Source organism: Calidris pugnax, unplaced genomic scaffold, assembly GCF_001431845.1.
Source record: "Calidris pugnax isolate Ruff unplaced genomic scaffold, ASM143184v1 scaffold18, whole genome shotgun sequence".
NCBI lineage: Eukaryota > Metazoa > Chordata > Aves > Charadriiformes > Scolopacidae > Calidris > Calidris pugnax.
Genome location: NW_015090812.1, coordinates 1,707,874 through 1,728,153, shown reverse-complemented (window position 1 = coordinate 1,728,153; position 20,280 = coordinate 1,707,874). Strand labels below are relative to the sequence as shown.

The 20,280-nt window shown below is 46.9% G+C and overlaps 2 protein-coding genes across 2 annotated transcripts; both read right to left on the bottom strand.

Annotated features, from left to right (window-relative positions):
• Positions 1 to 269: 269 nt before the first annotated feature.
• On the bottom strand, positions 270 to 5,971 carry LOC106886367 (cytochrome P450 2J2-like). The gene is made up of 10 exons (XM_014939209.1): positions 5,836 to 5,971; positions 5,186 to 5,491; positions 4,473 to 4,635; positions 4,171 to 4,320; positions 3,448 to 3,608; positions 3,011 to 3,187; positions 2,663 to 2,798; positions 2,253 to 2,440; positions 1,617 to 1,755; positions 270 to 972 (listed from the first exon to the last, which is right to left on the bottom strand). The coding sequence occupies exons 2-10, from the start codon at positions 5,372 to 5,374 to the stop codon at positions 797 to 799; spliced, it is 1,479 nt and encodes a 492-aa protein (XP_014794695.1). The 5' UTR covers positions 5,375 to 5,491; positions 5,836 to 5,971; the 3' UTR covers positions 270 to 796.
• A 3,152-nt stretch (positions 5,972 to 9,123) lies between these two features.
• LOC106886194 (cytochrome P450 2J2-like) lies at positions 9,124 to 16,699 on the bottom strand. Its single transcript, XM_014938926.1, has 9 exons — positions 16,384 to 16,699; positions 15,523 to 15,685; positions 14,733 to 14,873; positions 12,948 to 13,108; positions 11,888 to 12,064; positions 11,169 to 11,310; positions 10,816 to 11,003; positions 9,776 to 9,914; positions 9,124 to 9,302 (listed from the first exon to the last, which is right to left on the bottom strand). The coding sequence occupies exons 1-9, from the start codon at positions 16,588 to 16,590 to the stop codon at positions 9,124 to 9,126; spliced, it is 1,497 nt and encodes a 498-aa protein (XP_014794412.1). The 5' UTR covers positions 16,591 to 16,699.
• Positions 16,700 to 20,280: the final 3,581 nt, after the last annotated feature.

Genomic DNA, 20,280 nt, shown 5'->3' with positions numbered 1-20,280 from the left:
CGTATTCCAGGAGGCAAGACTTGACAACTTCTGTAACTACAAGTACAGATGTTTTATAGAAAGATCTGTCAGAGTGGAGAGTGTTCCCATGCTCCGTGTGGGTGTTCCACTCTTAATTGCTGTGGCACACCAGGACCTGGCCACAGGCTGTGATGGTTTCCTGCCCCCTGCCACCTCCTCATCCCAAAATGTGGGGCTGAAGGCTACAGCCAGTGCTGGAAGTGGCCTGTGGTGGTCTTCACATTGCAGAATGCTTCAGGAGACAAATATTTCAGTAAGGCTTTATTGATGCAGGAGAAAGAGATGTTATAGAGTGACATTTTTTAACATGGATTACAAGTCAAGGATAACAAAATGAGAAAATGTTGGCAATGAATACCTGCATTCCTGTTAAAAACCCAGGGCTGGTACTGTTCTTCCACAGTACCCAGCCACAGCCTGAACTCGGCAATTCCTAAAGTGTTGCTCATTCTCCTGCCACGGTGGAGCGTGGCCCATCCCTCATTAAAGCCCCAGGCCCCTCGTCCATTTCTGGTGCTGCATCACAAGGCTGGAAGTGCCCTCCTAGGACAGATCCCAGGCTGATCACTTGTCTCACGTGACACTGGGTGCAAGGTCCGCTTGTAAAAGAAGTGATTGTGCAATGGCTTTAAAAGAAACAAACAAAAGAACAACCAAACTGCCCAGCCCTCCCTGGAGCCGAGTGGTGGTTTTCCTTTGGAGCCTCCAACAGCTGGCGTTCAGCATCCTTGCTGAAGGATGTTCTTTCTCTGCAAGGATGGTGGCCAAGGCTTCCCTACCGGGGCACGGCGCAGATCTTGTAGGGCTGTGGGGCCATCGTGATGCCCAGCTTGAACTGGAGGCTGAGCGTGGTGTTTGGGGGTGGCCGGAAGGTGAACTTCTGGAGCAGAGACGTGAAGTAGAGGAAGAGCTCGGAGCGGGCCAGCAGCTCCCCCAGGCAGGAGCGCTTCCCTGTGGAGACAGCCACCCGTCACACCCCCAGCTCGTGCTTGCTGCCTGGCCTCTTTTGAGCCAAAAAAAGCCTCTGGCATTGGGGTTACAGCGTGGGCTGCCCCCTGAATTCCTGACTTTGTGAGGGCACAGGTGGAACCGTATGCGCAGGCATCGCATCCTTCCCTGCTTGGGGAAGCTGGGCAGACACACAGGGTCTGGGTGTGCCCATGCTGGGAGAGGTGGTTTCTTTGAGCTACACCAAGGGGAGATGCCAGAGGAGGTGAGTGATGCTGGTGCAGGACACAGGGGTGCTAAAAGCCCCTCTCTCTGGGGAGCTGTGGGCTAGGGTACCCTGTGGTGGAAGAGAAACCCTTAGTGACCTCAGCCATGTGGGAGTAGGAGCACAGAGTGATGCTCTTGCCTTGGTGGAGGTGTTTCTAGGGTCTCTGATGTTGTTATGGTCTTTTTTTCATCCTCATCTCTCTTCAGTGCATGTGAAGAGAGACAAGAGAGAGTTTGGAGTGTGGTTGTGGTGTTTTGGGGTGAGCACTTGAGCAGCACCCGCAGGAGCGCAGCCAACATCTGCCCTTCCCCTCACTGTTTTCATCTGCATCTCCACTGTGCAGTTGGAAGCCCCATCCCAGTGCCTCAGCAAAACTTACCTATAGAAAATGGTATAAAATAGTCCCTTCTCCAGAACTGGCCATCCTTCAGGAAATGCCCAGGGTTGAAAGTGTCGGGGGCTTCCCACTCGTTCTTGTCAAACAGCACAGAGGCTAAATTTGTGATCAAAACAGTGCCCTAAGGGGGGAGAAAAAGAAAAATAAATCTCACTTTCTCTGTCATTGGTAGCAGGAGGGGCATTTTTATCTTCCACTTTCCTCTCCACAGAGAAGATCCAGAGTTAAAATTTTTCTGCAATTATTTGTGCAACGCTCCCTGGCACGGCCAGTTTTTCCTGCTTCTGGTCTGTTTGGAGGTGCAATGTTTATATACCCACCCTTTTCCCTCATCAGCATCATTTTTATCTGTTCTAATGCTGGGCCAAAGTTCCTGTAAAAGCTGTGTGAGATGGGATCTGTGCCTTGATGGTGTGTGGCCCTGCAGTGCTCTGCACCACTCAACGCGGTGGAGAACGTTGTTTGGATGGTAGACAGACGTGTTCAGTAGGAGTGAACTCTGGACAAGGCAGAGATGCTGTGTCTCTGCCCCTTCTGTCTCCAGAGGAGGAGACCTTGCCTGGTGAATTGTGCCCGGGATTCTCTTGCTGAGGTCTCAGTGCTCAGGTCTAAGGTTACCTTTGGTATCAGGAAGCCGTCCACCATTGTGTCCTTCACCGTCAGTCGTGGCACGTTGAAAGGGATGATGTTGCTTTTCCTCTGCACTTCGTGGATGACGGCGTTGGTGTAGGGCAGGTTCTTCCTGTCCTCCAGGGATGGCTGACGCGCCTGCCCGATGACCGCATCAATCTCGGCTTGTACCCGGGCTGGTGGGAAAAAGCAGGGATCAGCCAAGGTCCAAGACAAAAACCTTTGGAGCAACTCGGGGTGGTTGCTGTAAGGGTCCCCTGGGGACACCTGCCACTGTTTGCACCTGGTGTTGGTGAGTCCAAGGAATTTCCCAAATTTCCTCTCAAAAAAACCCCAGTCCCTCACAAAGCTGTGTGGGCTAAAAGCCAGGAGAAGCACGGAGCTTTTGTTAATCATACCTTGAATTTCCGGGTACATGGCCATGTACAGCAGAGCCCAGCGGACGGTTGTGGAAGTGGTCTCGGTCCCAGCAAAGAGCAGGTCAAGAGCGCACGCCACGAGATTTTCCTCCTGGAAGCTGCCATCGCCGTTGGCCTTCACAAAAAGGCAACACCAAGGATTTTGGCAGAAGCTCTGACCCTAACCCTGCACCTCCATCCTCTTAATGCGTGCCCCGAGACTGATGTCCATCCTAAGCTCATAAATGGCCACAGAGGTAGCTCAGATGGAGAATTTGGGCTCGTTTCTTGTCCCATCCCATCTGATTTCTAAGCCCCGCTATGGAAGGGTTTCTCGGTGTTGCTGACCTTGGCAATCTCCTGCAGGTAGCTGTCAATGAAGTCCCGGCTCTCCGAGGGGTTCAGGTCTTCCTTGTGTTTGTCGATCCTCTCTTTCACAAAAGCTTTCATCTTCTTCCAGTTTTTAAAAATAGTGTGGTGGGATCCAGGCAAGAACTTCATGATGGTGGGGAAAGAGTTGTACAGCTTAGGACACAAAAGGAGAAAGGCAGATTGAATAAAGGACTGCAAAAAGCAGATGTTGGGTGGGGAGGAGCAACATGAGCATTGCACAGCTTGAAAATAAGGCAGAAACATTAGAGCAAAATCTGCCCTGGGCAAAGGAATAGGGAACGAGAGTGAAGTCTGGTGATGAAAGTGCTATGAGTTTGGAGGTTGACTCCAGAGGAGAGGCTCTGGCACTGCAAAGCTGCATGGCATCCGTGTTGGTGGCAGGGGGCCTGTACCTGGCTCGCGATGGATCCATGGAGGGTAACTGTCTCGTCCATCAGCTGCAGCAATTTTTGGAAGTCCTGATCATGGTACTCAAACCGGTTGCCAAAGGTGACAGAGCAGATGATGTTTGAAACGGCGTTATTGACTTTGAAGTGAGGGTCAAAAGGATTCCCTGGAGAAGGAAAAGGGAACAAGGAATTCTCTTCCAGCCTTCCCAGAAAAGGAGAAACAACTGAAACCAGGTTCTCAGAGGTAAAACATTCCACAAATACGAGTGAAATGATGGGCACCCTTATGTGTCACTGCTCTCTTGGGATACCTCCCCCCCACCATGAGCTGGCCAAGCTTGGCTGGGCAGCCCCAGCCTGGAGCAAACATCCCACCCTCGGCCCCAGTTCAATCAGATTATGGAGATGTTTGTTTACTTTGGAAAGCAAGGTCTGCAGAAGAGCAGGCGTCATTGGAATTCATTGGAAACATCGGTGCTTACACACGGCATGGGATTTTCCAGAGATCTCCAAGAGAGCAGGGGGTTGAAGGTGGGTTATGAGTGACACTGTAGATGTTGCCTAGCTGCGTTCACCATTGAGGTTGAGGGCAAAGCAGCTGTAAAAGGGAGCTGGGATGCTGGTAGGGTGAGGTGTCTTTCAGCATGCAGTGCATCCTGGGTGAAATTATCATGGGACATACTGGTTCCTGACTTTAGCACAGCTTATGAGGCCCATGGCACTCACCCTGCTCTTCCCCAAAGGCATCCACAAGGAATCTGCACTCCTCCTGGATGCGCTCCTCCAGGCTCCTCTTCCCCAAGCCGAAATTGCGGAGGGTGGTCAAGGTGAACCTTCTCTGCTGCTTCCACAAGTGCCCATTGGAGGAGATAAGTCCTGGCAGACACAAGCCATGATGAGCCAAGGCAGATCCCTCCATGGACAGGAAGAAGCTCCAGAGCTTTATCTTATTTCCAGCTGTCTTGGATCTCTGCAGGGTCAACGCTTTGACCTCGCAGCTGAGATGCTTGTTCTGAGGGAAAACTCACCCATCTTGCTGAAGACCTCTGCATCGATAGGAATTTCAGGGCGATCAATGAAATTTTCCCCTTGGTTTACAAGAACTTCTTTGATGAGCCGCATCCCGTTTACGCACACAAAGACTGTGCTGCCCATCTCCGTGCTGAAGACGTCCCCATATTTTTCAACAAGCTAGGAGGAGGGATGAAATAAATACAAAGGGTTTCATTTGCAATGGAAGGGTCTGCTGGGATTGGGACAGCCCTGGCAGGGACCAGGGGTGAAAATAAGGGAAGCTGAGAGAGGGAGAGGATTTGCCTAAGTGTCTATTTCTCTTTTTTCTTTGACCGAATAACTGATCAGGACTTGGTGTTAATTGGTCATAAATTGAGTAAAACTCTCCAGGTTTGATTTTTTTCAGTCCTGTGTTCTTCCAGCATTTGTTTCGCTCCCTTCCCATACACCTTTCCAGTCCCTGATCAGACCCATGGAGTTCCTAGAGGTGTGACTGCAGCTGTGGTGTCAGGCCCTGCCCTTTGCCCCAGGGATCACACCACACTTATTCCCCTCCTCCTACCTGGGCACTTTGCTGTCAACCATGGACAAAGCCACTGACTACCCTGGGGTGAGCTCCACCAAGTCCTCATGAGCCATGGGGTTTGGGTTAACCCCATGCACTGCATGATGTTGCATAGCTGCCATTCCCTCTGTCCCCTTCCCTGTGGTGCCCACCACCTTTTACCTTATCCACCATGCTTTGGGGATTGCTGAAGCTCATCATGTGGACGTGCCCCAGGAAGGGGATGCGGAAGGGGCTGGGAGGGAAGTTCTTTGGCTTTCTGTGCTTCATGTAGTCGGCAACAAGCAGGAAGACGACGAGGAAGATGAGGAGCATCTGGAAGGAGATGCTGTCCCAGAGGAAGCGCAGCATGGCTGGATGGTGGGGCTCCACGGGGACGTGTCCCACAGCAGGTCAGAGCAGGTGGAGCTCACGATGCACCACTGGACCTCCCAGGTTCAGGGGGAGAGGGACGATGTGCTGTTGCAGCTGTGGACATAAGCAAGACAGCCTGGAGAGGTTCTTACTGTCCTGGCCTGGAGGCTGTTTTCATACTCCTGCTTTCCCAGGTTAGAGTGAGGACTGTTTGATTAAACCCCTTCCTGATTAAGCTCATGCATTTCCTCTGATCTCATTCACAAAAAAAACAAACACAAAACAAAACGCCCCCCCCCTTTCTCCTCCTCCTTCCTGCCACTGCTCTGCAGATCCCCGGTGATCAGTGTCTAAAGGACAGAAAGGAGCTTTGCAGAGCTGGCATTAAAACCTCCCGGCAGCCTCCCCGTGCCCTTCCCGTTGTCAGCCCCGCTCCCTCCTCCCTGTGGTGCCCTCACCGTGCCGTGTCCCCCCGTTGGCCTCTGGGTGCCAGGGAGGCTCCAGCTGCTCCCAACGCCTCGCGTTTTCCTCGTTTGCAGAAGCTCGTTTGCCGGTACGAAGAGTCCTGGACTGAAACCCCAGGGCAGCGGGGACATCCGAGATAAGGTTACATAAACCTTTCACCAACCATCTGACTCAGGGGTTGGTGTTTCAGCGCGTCAGGCTGATGTGGGCTGGAAGTAAACAGCCTTCCAGGATCTGCAGTGGTTTCTAGGCTCTCTCGGTTCCTCATCTCTGTCAGACAAGTGCAACAGAGCAACCTGCTGGGGCCACCAGGCTGTCCCTGCCCCGAGCCCTCCTGCCATCCCTTCCCTCCTTTGAGTCCGTAGCCTGCGCTGAAGCCCCAAGAAGCTCAGGCAGGTGCTGAGAAGCCAAAGCAGATGCCCAGCTCCTCAGGCTGTGCCCCTTCAGTGGCATCTGGTAACAGGCTGTGACACGTTTTCCCATCTAAGTGTGGCTCTGATAGTTGGCCATGCACATACACCACGTTTAGTTTTGACACGATTTGGGTTCATTTACTCTCTTTTGGGGCCTTTGGAGTTGTCCAGGGCCAAAACCAAGGCACAGAGGTGCAACAGTGCTGCTTGAGCAATGCCCTACACGTGAGAGTGAAGCTGCAGCATAACTGTTACACTTGAGAAACTTGGAAAAGTTAAATTATGTTTTATTGTGGAACTTAAAGGGGATAAAACTGATTTTGAGGACAATCTCTTTTTTAGTCTTTTGGCTTTTAAGCAAACTTAAGCATGAGCCTGGGGAGATGCACTTGTTCCCCTTCACTCACATGAGATAATCCACTTAGAAAGCAAACAAATTAATGACTCCTTCCTTTATGGTATGGGATCATTACATTTAAAAATGGGGGTAGTAGGCGAGTGTTTTCCCAACAGATTTAAAAAAAAAAGAGAAAAAAAAAAGATTATTTCAGTCATTTATTCTCTCTGTGAGTAGGTAAGGAAGTACTAACGTAACAGGGAAAGGCAGGTTTGAAATGGAAGAGGGAAGAGATCAATATTTGTTTGCTAACCCAGTGCAAATAATAAATATTGTGCTCATGTACCAGGGGTCAGACCTGCACCAGAGAGTATGAAAAAAATGGAGAAAAACCAGTGCTAAGTCCTGAATGGCTTTGAAAACTTCATAGGTGAAAAAACAGTCCATGGATCTTTTATGTTTTCTCTTTCAGAATAAAGAAGCACCGCAGGAGTCTATAACTGTGAAACATTAATTAAAAATGCAATAGGATTATACTGATCGGTTGGAAGGACGGCTCATTGACAAAATCCCTGTGTGCCCGGCGCGGCAGGGATGTGATGTGCAAAGGACTCTCCCATGTGGCATAAATCTGCCACTGCACAGCCATTACTTTGTAAGGCAGCAAAGGCATCATTGCTGGAGATGGAGGCTGAAGATGGTGGAAATGAGCTTGATTTAATCCTGTTTTCCTGTTAACTATTCCGTGTCCTACATGGGTGCACGCAGAAAAGTCACTTACGAAAGGTGAGAAGAAAAAGGAGTAATTATCTTTGCTCTGACTATATTCCGAACAAAAGGAAACAGGAGAGAGCATTTCTAAGCATTAATGCCTGATCACATAAATCGAAAAAACTCTCTACCAATTTCATATTTAATTAACTCTTTACCAAAGAGACCCTGGTATGGGCAGAAGCAGTGTCTCCACCACAGGCAGTGCCATGTTCCCGACCCACCTTCTCGGCCCCGTGCTATGGTCATGCCTCATGTGTGTGGCCACAGATCTTCTCCAGAAGCGGAAGGGAAGCAGACGAGCTCGTGACTTCCCATCACAAAGCCTCCGCAGAGACACTTCCTTCCTGGTGGCCAGCAGTGACCGTGGACACGGGCACGACCCTTCTGACACTCTCTGCTGCTTTTCGTTTTGCTGGGCTTCAGCTGAACCACTCCTGAGCAACTGTATGTAATTATTTTTTTGCAACTTTTTTTTCCCATTGTGTATTTTACTACCACAAATCTTTTTTGATAAGCCTTTCCTGCTCATGCAACTGCAAAGCTGCATTTTTATAGCCATGGCGTGGCTCCTTATGCCATCCCACTTAGGCTGGCCTGTGGTAGAACCTGTTTCTACCACCCAGTAGCCTCCTAATTAAAACTTCCATGTAATAGCTTTAAACTAAAAGGGGGTAGATTTAGACTAGGTATAAGAAACACATTTTTTATAATCAGAGTGGTCAAAATGGCTTTAAACTAAAAGAGGGTAGATTTAGACTAGTTATAAGGAAGACATTTTTTACAATGAGGGTGGTCAAACACTGGAACAGGTTGCCCAGTGAGATGGTAGATACCCCATCCCCGGAAACATTCAAGGTCAGGTGGGATGGGGCTCTGAGCAACCTGATCTAGTTGAAGATGTCCCTTCCCCTGGCAGGGGGATTTGGACTAGATGACCTTTAAAGGTCCCTTCCAACCCAAACTATTTTATGATGGTCTACAGGTATGAGATTAAAAAACTTTGTGCTCCTGCTGCAGGATCTCTATTTCCATTGCAAAGCAGCAATATGAATGACCTTTAAAGGTCCCTTCCAACCCAAACTATTTTATGATGGTATACAGGTATGAGATTAAAACACTGTATGCTCCTGCTGCAAGGATCTCTATTTCTATTGCAAAGCAGCAATACAGTGGTGTAGGGAACACATACCAAACTGAGGTCGAGGCCACCTGAGCCTCAGGACGGGCCATGGCCACTAGGAAGTCCAAACTGGCACTGAGGCATGAACCCAGAGCTTGTACATCTAAGGCCAGCTGCCCCTACTCACCATGGAGACCTCAGGAAACACAGCCCATGGCCATTCAGGGTGCTGCAGCGTTGGGATCTAAGGGTTGCTAAAATGGTCTCAGGGTGGTGGACGTATCCCCTGTGGAAGAACCACCATGGACTCAACTGTGCCCATGGTTTTGCAGCTGGCAGACACCTTCCTGGGAAGTGCTAGCGGCAGAAATTAAGTAATAAGGCTTTTAAATCCATGCATTTTGTCAAACTGATAGAGGGGAAGAGACAGGAGGCGAAGGGAAGAGCCCCAAGGGTTGTCCTCATTGCAGTGTGCAGGATGTGGCCCTCCTGCCCTTTCCACTGCCACCTGTGTCACGGTGGCTGCTAGATGCCCCATCGTTTTGGCCCAAAAACTACGGGTCAGATGGGAGAAGGGACACTTTACGTCTTGCAGAGGGCTGAAGTCAGGGGGGCAGAGGGTGGCCCTACGCCGGCCTCAGTCGCGAGGCAGCGCTTGGATCTGGAAGGGCTTGGGACAACGAGTGAGGCTGAGCGTGAAGGCGAAGGACAGCGTGGCGGCCGCCGGCACCCGGAAGGTGAACTTCTGCAGGAGGGCTGTGAAGAAGAGGAAGAGCTCGGTCCTGGCCAGCTGCTCCCCGGGACAGGCCCGCTTGCCTGGAAAAAGGAGCAAAACCAACCCCGCTGAGTCCCGCCCGAGCTTCAACCACCCCTCGGGCTCCTCTGGCGCGCGCCGCATTGCACAGGCGGTGGGAGCTTTTCTTCCTCGCAAGGTTAGGTGGCAATGTTCACCCACACATTTTGCAGAAACCTTCCCCAGAAGTTTATTGCCGAGCAAACGGGCTGTTCAGAGAGAGGAAGAGAGGAAACTCGGCAAAAAAACCCACCCCATTTACACAGCTTGTGCATGAGGAAAAAAGCCTGATTTTTTTTTTTTTTTTTCATCCTACAATAACAAATTGATTTCCCTCCTGCTCCGAGCAGTCGGCAATAACTGTTACTGGGATTTTCACTGTGGGGATGGGCTGAAAGCCGGACAAGGAGCAATACCCCCTACTCTGGAGGAGGTGTCTTGGGGGAAAAAAGCAGCATTGCAGAAAGGAAAACCATCTCCCCATCCATCATCCTACCTGCAGAAAAGGGCAGAAAAGCCTCCCGCCTCCTGTACTGGCCGTTTTCCAGGAAATGTTCAGGATTAAAGGTGTCTGGAGTCTCCCACACGTTTTTGTCAAACATTATCGAAGTCAGGCTGGTCATCACGGTGGTGCCCTGCAAGAGGTGGAGAAAATGGGTGATTATGCGAAGGAGAAGAGCTGACATGTTGTCAGACTAGTTTATTATTAGCTCTGTTCCACACACAATGTAAACTACAATTTTTTTTTATAAGGGTGAAATATTTTCCCGTAAGCTATGTAATTAAATTAGGGGTGAAAGCCTACAAGATTGTTCACTTCTGGGCTCCGCTACGTATCACCATAGTGTCGGTCTGTACCTTGTGCTGCTGTCGCTGGTGATGTTAATATAAGCTACCTTTAAATTGATAATGTTGTGTTCCCATAGGAATTGGAAGCAATTCGACCAAATTATTTTCAATTGACATGCTTTTTTATGCTTTTTTCAAAAAACCTGATCTGGTTTATCCCCACATCCTCCATCAGAAAAAGAAAAATATTTAAATCAGTGTGGAGCAAATCTCCCAGATTTTTTTATTTTTAATTTTCCTTGGTGCATAAACATGGAAGAGACTAGGTGTCTCTAAATTGCATATTTGCTTTCCTAATGCCAGAACAGTGTGTAAGCATCAATACCAAATACCTGGCTTTTATCAAGTGCTACTTTTAATAGATTTTTTTTTAATACCCAAACTATTTGCTTTCCTATGTTTCTTGGCCCTCTGTTCCCATAATGCCTGGAGGACATCTTGTATAAAATTTAAGGGATAAACCTTGTAATACTGAAGATTTTGATCAGCACTGTAGGATTTCACAATTCTCCTGCATAAGGAGGTGAGACCCACAAGAGCCCTACAGCATCTGTCAGGAAGGCTTGTATTTTCTATATAACTGTGATATTTTGATAAAATCCTGCTGGTTGGTTCGCCTCCAGGTGACTTAGGCGATGGAGACCTCGCTCTGGTAGGGCAATGGGAGGGTTGGTGGTCTCCACATACTTTGGGCAGGTGGAAGCCTGCCAGGGTGGTGTCACTGGTGGACATCTTGGGCACCCCCAGCGGTACGACATTGCCCATCCTCAGGACCTCACTCAGCACCGCGCTGGTGTATGGCATGTTCTCCTTGTCAGCCATGGTGGGCTGGCGGGACTGGCCAATCACTGTGTCGATTTCCAGCTGCACTTTCTCTGTGGAAAGCAAAAAAAAAAAAAAAAAAAAAAAAAAATTCTGTGCTCAAAAGGCTCCCAATAAGAAAACTGGGGTGTAGACATACCCAACTTATGGTAAAGGTGGAAATCTGAGTTTTGCTTACCTGGTTTTGGGATAAATCAAGGAGCCATTGGTGGCCCTACCTTGAATGTCGGGGTACGCGGCCATGTAGAGCAGAGCCCAGCGGATGGCGGTTGCTGTTGTCTCAGTCCCAGTTAAGAAGAGGTCCAGGGTGCAGCACAGTAGGTTTTCCTCATGGAAATACGAGCTGGTGTCACCCTTAAACTTGGGGAAAAGCATGGCAATGAAAACTCTTATTGGGGAGGAGATGCTTTCAAAAATCTAATCCAAAACCAGCCATATATAAGTCAAGTCCTGCTGGTATTTTATTATTCATCACAGCTGGACTTGGAAATTTCTAACCCTTACTTTCATTGAATTCAAAGCAATGTGGGCTTCTTTGAAAAACACTCTATTTGCTGTAGCGCGACTTTTGAAAGCAGGTAACATTTTTAAATGTGAAGTTTCACAATAGCAAACACAGGCCTGTGAGCTCACATAGCAATGTGAACATGTTCCCTGAGAGTCCTCCTACGCCACACGACAGAACGAAAAATGGAAGAAGACAGAGTGTAAATACTTTCAAATGAAAAAAATAAAAAAAAATCTGTGTGTTTTCAAGTGATCAGGCTCCTGCTGTTGCTAAAAAGTTTGACGTGGAAGAGGTAGGGAGGAGAAGGCAACGCGGGAGGCACGGGCTCCTGTGACAAAACAGCTTTGAGTCCTGTCTGCTCATTTCTTGGGTTAAGATTTAAGGTCACTTTAGGTATTTTTCTCTTACTTTTAGGTATTTTTCTCTTACTTTTTCTATTTCCTTCAGGTAATAGTCAATATAGTCTCCTGCCTCGGACTGGTCCAAATCTTCTTTGTGCTTTGCAATCACTCCCTTCACAAAATGCTGAAGCTTCTCCCAGTGCCTGAAGATTTTCCTAAAGGGTCCTGGCAGCCATCTCATGATCAAAGGAAAAGCATTATACAGCTGGTGAGAAACCAAACAGAGAAAAAGAGCATTTCTTGAGTTGAAAAAAAGCAGGTATCACAGTTGAGATGATAGTACAATTTATTAGCTCTGCTTGTTACCAGGAAAAAAACAGTTTTGCTGCAAAGGTCAATTTAGCTACACAGACGTAAACAAGTACAAACATGAGAAGAATTGGCCAGATGTTTTCTGCTAATCTCTAATATTGGGTGGCCAAAGCTGTCACCTAATGTAAGGTGGCCACCAGAGTCATAAATCGGTGTGGATACAGAGGAGCCCCTTAGTGCTGGGGTCTGTGGAGGGGCAGAGATCAGGCCTGGCCCATGGTGTGTGGCCGTGCAGAATGGCTATGTGCAGTCTGCTCACAAATCCACTTGCTTGGGTTATAAACTTGGACTCTCAGATGGCTTTGTCCTAAATAAAAGTTATTTGAGAAATGACTGGGAAAGGAATGGGGGGAAAAGAAGGGAGTTTTCACTGAGAGTGCTACTAAATATTATTCTTCTTTTTAGAAATGACTGGGAAAGGAATGGGGGGAAAATAAGGGAATTTTCACTGAGGGTGCTACTAAATAATATTTCTTTTGGTAGAAACATTGATATTTTAAAGCTTTTTCCATTGCTCTTCAGTTATATCAGGCATACGACTGTTTTTATAATCCTGTAGTGTTTTTTTCTCCATGACCCTCAATAACTCGCTTCCTTGTTTTCCTGATGGATTTTGTGTATAAACCCAGTCTAAAGTAAAACAATATTCCTGGTCATTTCCCTTATAACATGCTCTTTTTCTACAGGGGAAACCAGATTACATCAGTGCCTTAGAAACTCCGGTTTCTGAGCTCTTACATGCAGCTGAAGCTAGAAAAGCATCTGACCAGCTTTACCTGGCCCCAGAAACTTCCCATGAGCAGCAGAGTTTCAGCCAGTGAGTGCAGTAATTCCTGGAAACGGTTGTCATGGTAGTCGAAGCGGTTCCCAAAAGTTATGGAACAGATGATGTTCGAAACAGCGCTATTAATTTTGTAATGAGGGTCAAATGGCTGTCCTGGAGGAAACAAAATGAAAGACAACTTACTTTTTTTTTTTCTCTAAAGTCTCAGTCAAACCCTCATTCTCTACCACATCAACAGTCAGGAAGTTGGGGTGATATGTCACCTGCTTTTCACCTATGGTGATGGTAAGGCTGCATCTTGTGTCCTGGGGTCCCCACCACCCCCATCCCCTTCAGCACTCCGTTGGAGGTTGGATGTTTTGTGCCATGACATCCTTTCTCCAAGGACATCCCCTCCTGTCTCCAGCTCACACACACAGAGCTGCCGTAGCAGGGTTTGAACTGTTTTCCAGGGAAAATAACCAGTAGGATGCCACGCTATGGCTGTCAGGTTTGCATGCTCCAACATGGTGTTGGTGCCAATTTTAAATGCCAAGAGAGGGTCCCTCAAAGCTTAGCCTGGGGCAGGGAGCCCAGGATTAACCATGCTGCAAAAATGCCATTGCCCTGTCCTTTAACTGTCCACCACAAAGAAATCAAGTGGGATGGGAAAGAGGGAAGAGGGTGAAGATTGGACGTCTCTGTGGCTGCCTATAAAATCCAGCAATAGCTCTTATGGCTCATAGATATGATGCTCATAGCTCCTAAAAGAGCAAGGTGTGGTGTGACGTTCACCACATCAGCATTTCTAGGGAGAACTATGGAGCAGAGACCACCATCTCGCATCTAGGCAGCCTGGAGAGCTACTTGCCATGATAGAGAGACCAGTATCAGTAACTCTTCCATTCCAGCCCTGAGCTGCTGTCGCTACGCTGGGGAGCATCGCTTTGAAATGCAAGGCACTGTGCACGGGGCTGCTGATCTCTCTGCTCTTCAAGAAAGTAATTAAACTGGGCTGATGCTCAGATATTAGAGTGATGGACATGATCACTATTTGTCATTACTAATGGGAAGAAAGGCCCAAACCAGCAGCTTAATTAGTTTATTGATTAGGACTATAAAGGACTATAATCAATTGGCAACATGAAGTATTTGGCCTGTTCAGTGCAACAGCAATTAAAATGGAGCAAGTTCAGTATATAATTTCACAATTCCTATTTAGATCTTTCTTGTTTACTATATATAGCTCCATAGAATTAGCTAAACCCCATCTGCTTCTATTTAAAGCTGAAGTGCAACATCACCCATGTACCAACATACAAATTATTCTTACTAATATCCCTCTGGCAGTTCTTGAAAGCTGGACCATAAAAGAGCAAGGCACACGCTTCATCTGTGCACGATACAAAAGGAAAGCCTGACTAAACAAGTTCTAAAATACTTTGCAAAAGCAAGGACAAGCAGAGGTTAACTAAGCCTCTGAGCATACGTGCCTGATGATAGCAGGAGAGCTGCATTTATTCCTCCACAGAATACAGGAGACTCTCTTAGCTATATAAACACCTATATTAACAAACATCTCATATCTATTTGCTTAATATTAATAAAGAAGAACTAAAACCGTAGGGCTGAGGACTGAGGGAAGTGCTAAAAGGCGAAGTCTGGAAGTGTGAGATAGAGATTTGAGCTATTGAAGAAATGTTTTGCATGTTCAAAGCTGCGTCGGAGTAAGAGTTTTACTTCTCGTGGTTCATTTAGCTGGAAGCTTTGGGCATGGTGCTGTGCCTTAACCACCCACCTTTCTCCTCCTCGATCGTCTCCACGAGGTACCGGCTCTCCTCTTGCACTTTTTCCTCGAAACTCACAGCAATGCTTTTCAGTGTCGCCGAAGCAAACTTTCTCTGCTGCCTCCATATATGCCCATTTGATGATATGAGCCCTGCAGGTGCAAAAAAACAATCGAACAAACCTCGGTCTGGGTCACGTGTGAGTGACAGAACTCAGAAACGGCCATTTGTCTGGAAGAAAAGAACCCAAACCAAAGCCAATAAACCCCGTAGACATTGAAAAACTATAGCTTTGCCTGGGAATTAAAATTCAAGAGTAATTGGCTTATGCTAAAGATCTGGCTTTATGGATTTGCTTTAATCTGCTACTTTGTCACTTTGCGTGGGAAAAAAAGGTGTAAGCCAAAATACTATAAGTACTATCACGCTGTTGGCAGAGCTGCAGGCAGGAGCACCGTACACCATCTCTGGAGCTATATGCAACTCAGGGAGAAAAAGTAAAGGAGAAATGAAAACCAAAGGAAGAACTCTTCAAGTGTATCGATCGCTAGGCAGCTTGCATTTATTTCTCCTCTTTCATCAAAACCTGACTTTGATCCCGTCATTATTCCTAAATCCCAGAGAGATTAAAATGTACACCTGTGAGATTATGAGACTGAATTCAATTTTTACCTTCCTCTATGCAAGCTTTTATGGGTGCAGTTACCAAGGGTTGAATTCAGCCTATTTCTTTCACTCAAATTGTTATCATTGCAAATAGATTAAAAAAACATGTACCAAAATCCTGGTATTTGTGCTTACCAAAGCCTCTAAATATTTCTTGGAGAAGTGGAATATTTGGCCGATCCGTAAATATTTCTGCCTGGTGGACAAGAGCTTCTCTCACCATTTGGTACCCGTTGATTACCACAAAAGTCAGACTTCCAAACTGCACACTGAAGATGTTCCCATACCGACCAGTAAGCTGAAAGAGAGTTCGTCACCCTCTGAGAGAAAGAAGATGGAGATTTTCAAAACTCACCTGGACGAGACCTAGAGAAATGGCACATAACTTTGAATTTAGTCCTGCTTGGAGCAAGGGGACTTAAGAAAAACCCAAACCCAAGACTGCAGGTCACATCCAACCTAAACTATTCCATGAAGGCTGGAGATGGTGTAAAAACATGCTAGAAAGCTGTGGTGTGGGAGAGATGGTTTCCTGGTATTTGTTAGCAGATGTGACCTGGGTTTCACCAGGCAGTTGCATCAATTTAACTTGTAACAAGGACATCACTTGCTTTGTAACTGATGGGCATCTGCTCTATCTCTTTTCGTCCTATGTCAGGAAGGGTACAAGAGGTGAAGGCACCACCTGGGTCACCATGATCAGGCTCTTGCTGCTGAGGGCAAAGCACAGCAAATAGTCCCTTTCATCAACTCAGATGGGAAGAAAGAGGAGGAACGTGTAGGTCTTCCTCCATTACAAGTGTCTTTCCTATTGGACCTTCCTACTCCCATGGAAGAGGACGTGATAGTAAGAGATAAAACCAAGAAGGGTTGCCTCTCATATATGCTTACTTTATAGATAGTTCTTCAGAGCTGCCCTTGCTTACAGGTTTGGTGATTGAAGTCACTGAAGAGCTAAAATGTTGTTAGTAGAAGAAATGTCCATGGAGCTCTTACCTTCTGCAGCGCAAGATGGAGAGGCTGCTTAAAGTCCACAAAGGTTCCCACAAGAGGAAAGAGCTGTGGCCCTGGAGGGAAATTCCTGGGACGCCTCTTTTTCAATAGGTCAATAATCAAAAGAAACACGACCAGAACCACCAAAAGTGTCCGCCCATTTAGCTTTTCCAAGAAAGAAACCAAATTAGGCCAAAACCGAAGCTCCATCTTGGTTGAAGAACTCACAGTTTTTCATCCCAGGGAGGGACTTGATGTTGGTGTTACATTTGCTAAAACAGAAGTAAGAAAAGAGTGGAAAGAAAAAAAAAACAAGCTAAGAGGCTGATAGCTTACTGGGGGCAGGACTTGCCATGGGCAAGCTGCTTTCTCATACACAGCCAGTGCCAGACCACCTGCTGAATAGCTAAGTTTAAACACCAGGATCTTCAAAAACAACCCCAAAACCTCAAAAGTTTGCCTGAACAAAAGCGATCTTGCAATCCTTTAGCCTTACAGCTCTGTCAACTCCCTCATTTTTGTGTGGAAGAACATTATTCGCTTCTGCCCTTAACAAGGAGCTCCTTTATACGGACACCTAGCTGGGATTATAGGCATTACAAACATTTGAGGTTAGGTGAAAGCAGCTTACTTGGCTAATTACATATGGTGGGCGTTGCATAATTTAAAAAACGGTAAGGCATCTGGGGTGATGGACACCATACAAGTCATTAAGGGGCTGATCCTGTTAAGTGCTAAGCACTGTCTGCAAAGGGCTGGATGCCTTCAGCGCCCACCAAAGCCTGCCTGGAGTCATCAGGTGAAGTTCAGACAAGGGAAGCACTGCGAGAGCCCAGGGTTCTGCCCAGCCACTTGAATGAGCGTTAAAGGAGATTAATTTTGAGACTGAGAATGTAGGCTCATGTGCTTGCCAGCTGAAGGAGAGATTGGAACTTAGGCATTTAAATCTCCTGGGTTTTCCGAAAATCTCCTTCAAATAAAGCTTCACGCTGTCCCAGGGGAAGACTGCAGTGGACTGACACTGACCTTTGTGACCATGAATCAACCTCACGTTGCTTGCCAATATTTTAGCTACAACTTGTTTCCAGCTTTTTTTTTTCCTTTTAAGAAATTTACTTTGCAAACCATCTAAATTTATACTGAAACGAAACTGTCAATAATAATTTTTCAAATAATTTGTTCAAGTTATGGTGAGAAGTTCAGAAGGATGGTAAATTTTTATTGCTTTCAACATTTCTTATTTTTCAGGAAAAAAGCCCAAATTTTCATAGGAATTCATAATTGGGAAAAAGTTTTGGTATTTTCTAGTCTTTCACCACTTTTAGAAGCTTTGCTGTCCGTGTCTTTCATTACCTTGGTGACTACAGTACAGGAGCACAGACAAGCACCTCAGGTATTGCAGGAGTCCTTTTTAAGGACTTAATACCTCTCTGCAACCCAACAGTTCTTGGTTGGAAATGTTATTTACAGGTTTCTGGATGGCATTACTCACCAAATGGGGAGCAGCAATGGGAGAAACACCTCGCGTCACTGGTCTATAAAGTATATTTTACATGCCTCTGTAGCACAGTTGTGAGCAGCAGTGGTTGGACATGCTTTGGTTGTCCCCACGCTGGTGCACCCGTGATGCTCCTGTACCCATTTGCATCAACACACCGATTCCACTCTTCCTGGTGCCGCAAGCCAAGCCTCGCTTACCAGAGGCTAAATCAGGATAGTGGGCTCGTGCTCTTCATCCTGGCATCGGGGAGATGACTCGGTTGGTGGAGGTGTCAGCCTACAGCATGCTCAAAGGGACTGTGATGATAAGGCGTCAACTTCTGCTAGCCCAGTTTCACTCCTCTGTTCTTCGCTATGCCATATGATTTGTCAGCATGCACACAGAGTGCAGATCCCTCTACCACTTGTGGCTGCTGTGAATCGGGCTACGTGCAAAGCCAAGGTGTTAATGTGTTCTTCTGGGTGGTGTTGTGGGGGTGGATGCATCGTGGTTGACAGGAGAAATGTTATTTTTAGCAGGAGAAGCACATTTTGCATGTACTCACATGTGTCTTGTCAGTCAGAAACCTCAAGCCTATTCCTTTGCCTTGAAGCTTCGCATGTCCAAATTCATCTCTTCACAAAGTCCTTAACATGCCAGATTCACTAAAAATTAGGGAAGAGTATTCCGGTATTACCCGGGCTCTCCTAACCTTGGTAGACAATGACACCAGCGTGTTACCAAACTGCATTGCGATGATGCTATTTTGGGTCCCAGCCTTTAATCAAATGGATTCCCAGCACGTGGTGATGTGCAAATCCCTGAAGCACTGAGGAAGTCGTATCGCTGCGGCGCATGGGCAGTACAAGCGTTGGACAATTCCTATTTTGGCAGTCTCAAATAGACCCTTAGCTGTAACATCCTGGTCTCCTGGAAGACGAACCTGTGGCTCTAGCCAGCACCACAAACACAGGGACATCGGTCTTCTGTGGTCCAAATGGCCAAAATGTGAATTAATATGAGGTAAGGATGTACACCCACACATCTAATCGGGAGCGGGATATAAACCCACCTTCACCAGTCCCTCCTTAAATACCTCTTCTGACCACAGCACAAAACTTTTTGATCATCTCACCTGAGCACATGGATACTGGGGAGATAAATTGTGCCATATTGCATGGACACACACACATCACTGCTTGAATATTAAGGCATCTTGAACAGCCAACAGACAGAAATTGGCCCATATGCTTTGTACCTTCTTCCCTGGCTAGATGTCTAACTGTGTGCAGAAGGTTTTGAAACACAAAGAGAAACATTCTGTTAAAAACGCAATTACCATTTGTTTTTCAAGATATAGTATCCCATTATTTTTTCCAGAGAAGTGAAATTCAATAAGGTTACAACAGAATGTAGTCCAACAGTTACCGTACTTTCAGAGCATTATTTAAGCTACAGAATTTCTTAATGATTAGAAACATATGTAGGAAAAATCACATGCAAAATGAGAATGACTGGAGACAATTTTTCCCCTGAACACTTTTTTTTTTCAGGCAAGTAACAGCTCACCCACTACTGTGGTTCCATCCACCACGTTGGAGGTGTGAGACCCCCACCCACCCACCGAGCTGTGCGCTCGGGTCACATCAACCGACAGGCTCCAACAAAGTCCAAGGCCCCATCCTGATTTACATCAAGGAATATTTTCCTGCTTCTTTCCTCCTTATGTCAGACCCAAATGAGCAATGCCATTTTCACCATGGGCAAGATGATGAACAGCAGCGACCACCCTGATGTGTGTGTTAAGACCATGTCCCAGAGGGCTTTCCTGCAGGTGCAGCTAAGCTTTCATGATCCAGCTCAGGTGAGTCCCAGTGGACTTGGAGGCAATGGCAGCTTCGGACATTCATTTCCTTTTAGGATTTGCTTTACTGGATCAAATGAAATCTACAGGAGATTCGTAATTGCAGAAGGTGAGGAACGGAGATTGCTGGGGCACCTGTACCTCCAGGAGTGAGCTCAGAAAAGACATGGTTGAACCCAGTCAGTCCTTAAGTTTTGGTTCCCCTCTTGAGGTGGTTTCACCGGGACATAAGTGCTCCCATGGGATCTCAGGGCTCAAATACCTCCAGGAGTCTGACTCCAAGCTCGAAAACCAGGGAGCCAAGTCCATATTTACTGCTGTGCATGCATGGCGAACACTAAGTGCCTCCAATTTGGCATCTTCTCTCTCTCCGATCTAAGACTAGAAGCAAATATTCTCCAGGTTTTCCTGGGACTCCCATAGATCTCTCAACCATAGCCTCCTGGCCACAACAACATTTCCAGCACTAATTAAAGCTGTAAGGCAGGCAACTGTCACCATGAATGGGTAAACTGAGGTAAGGAGTACTCCTCATGCCTCCAGACCCCGGATCACC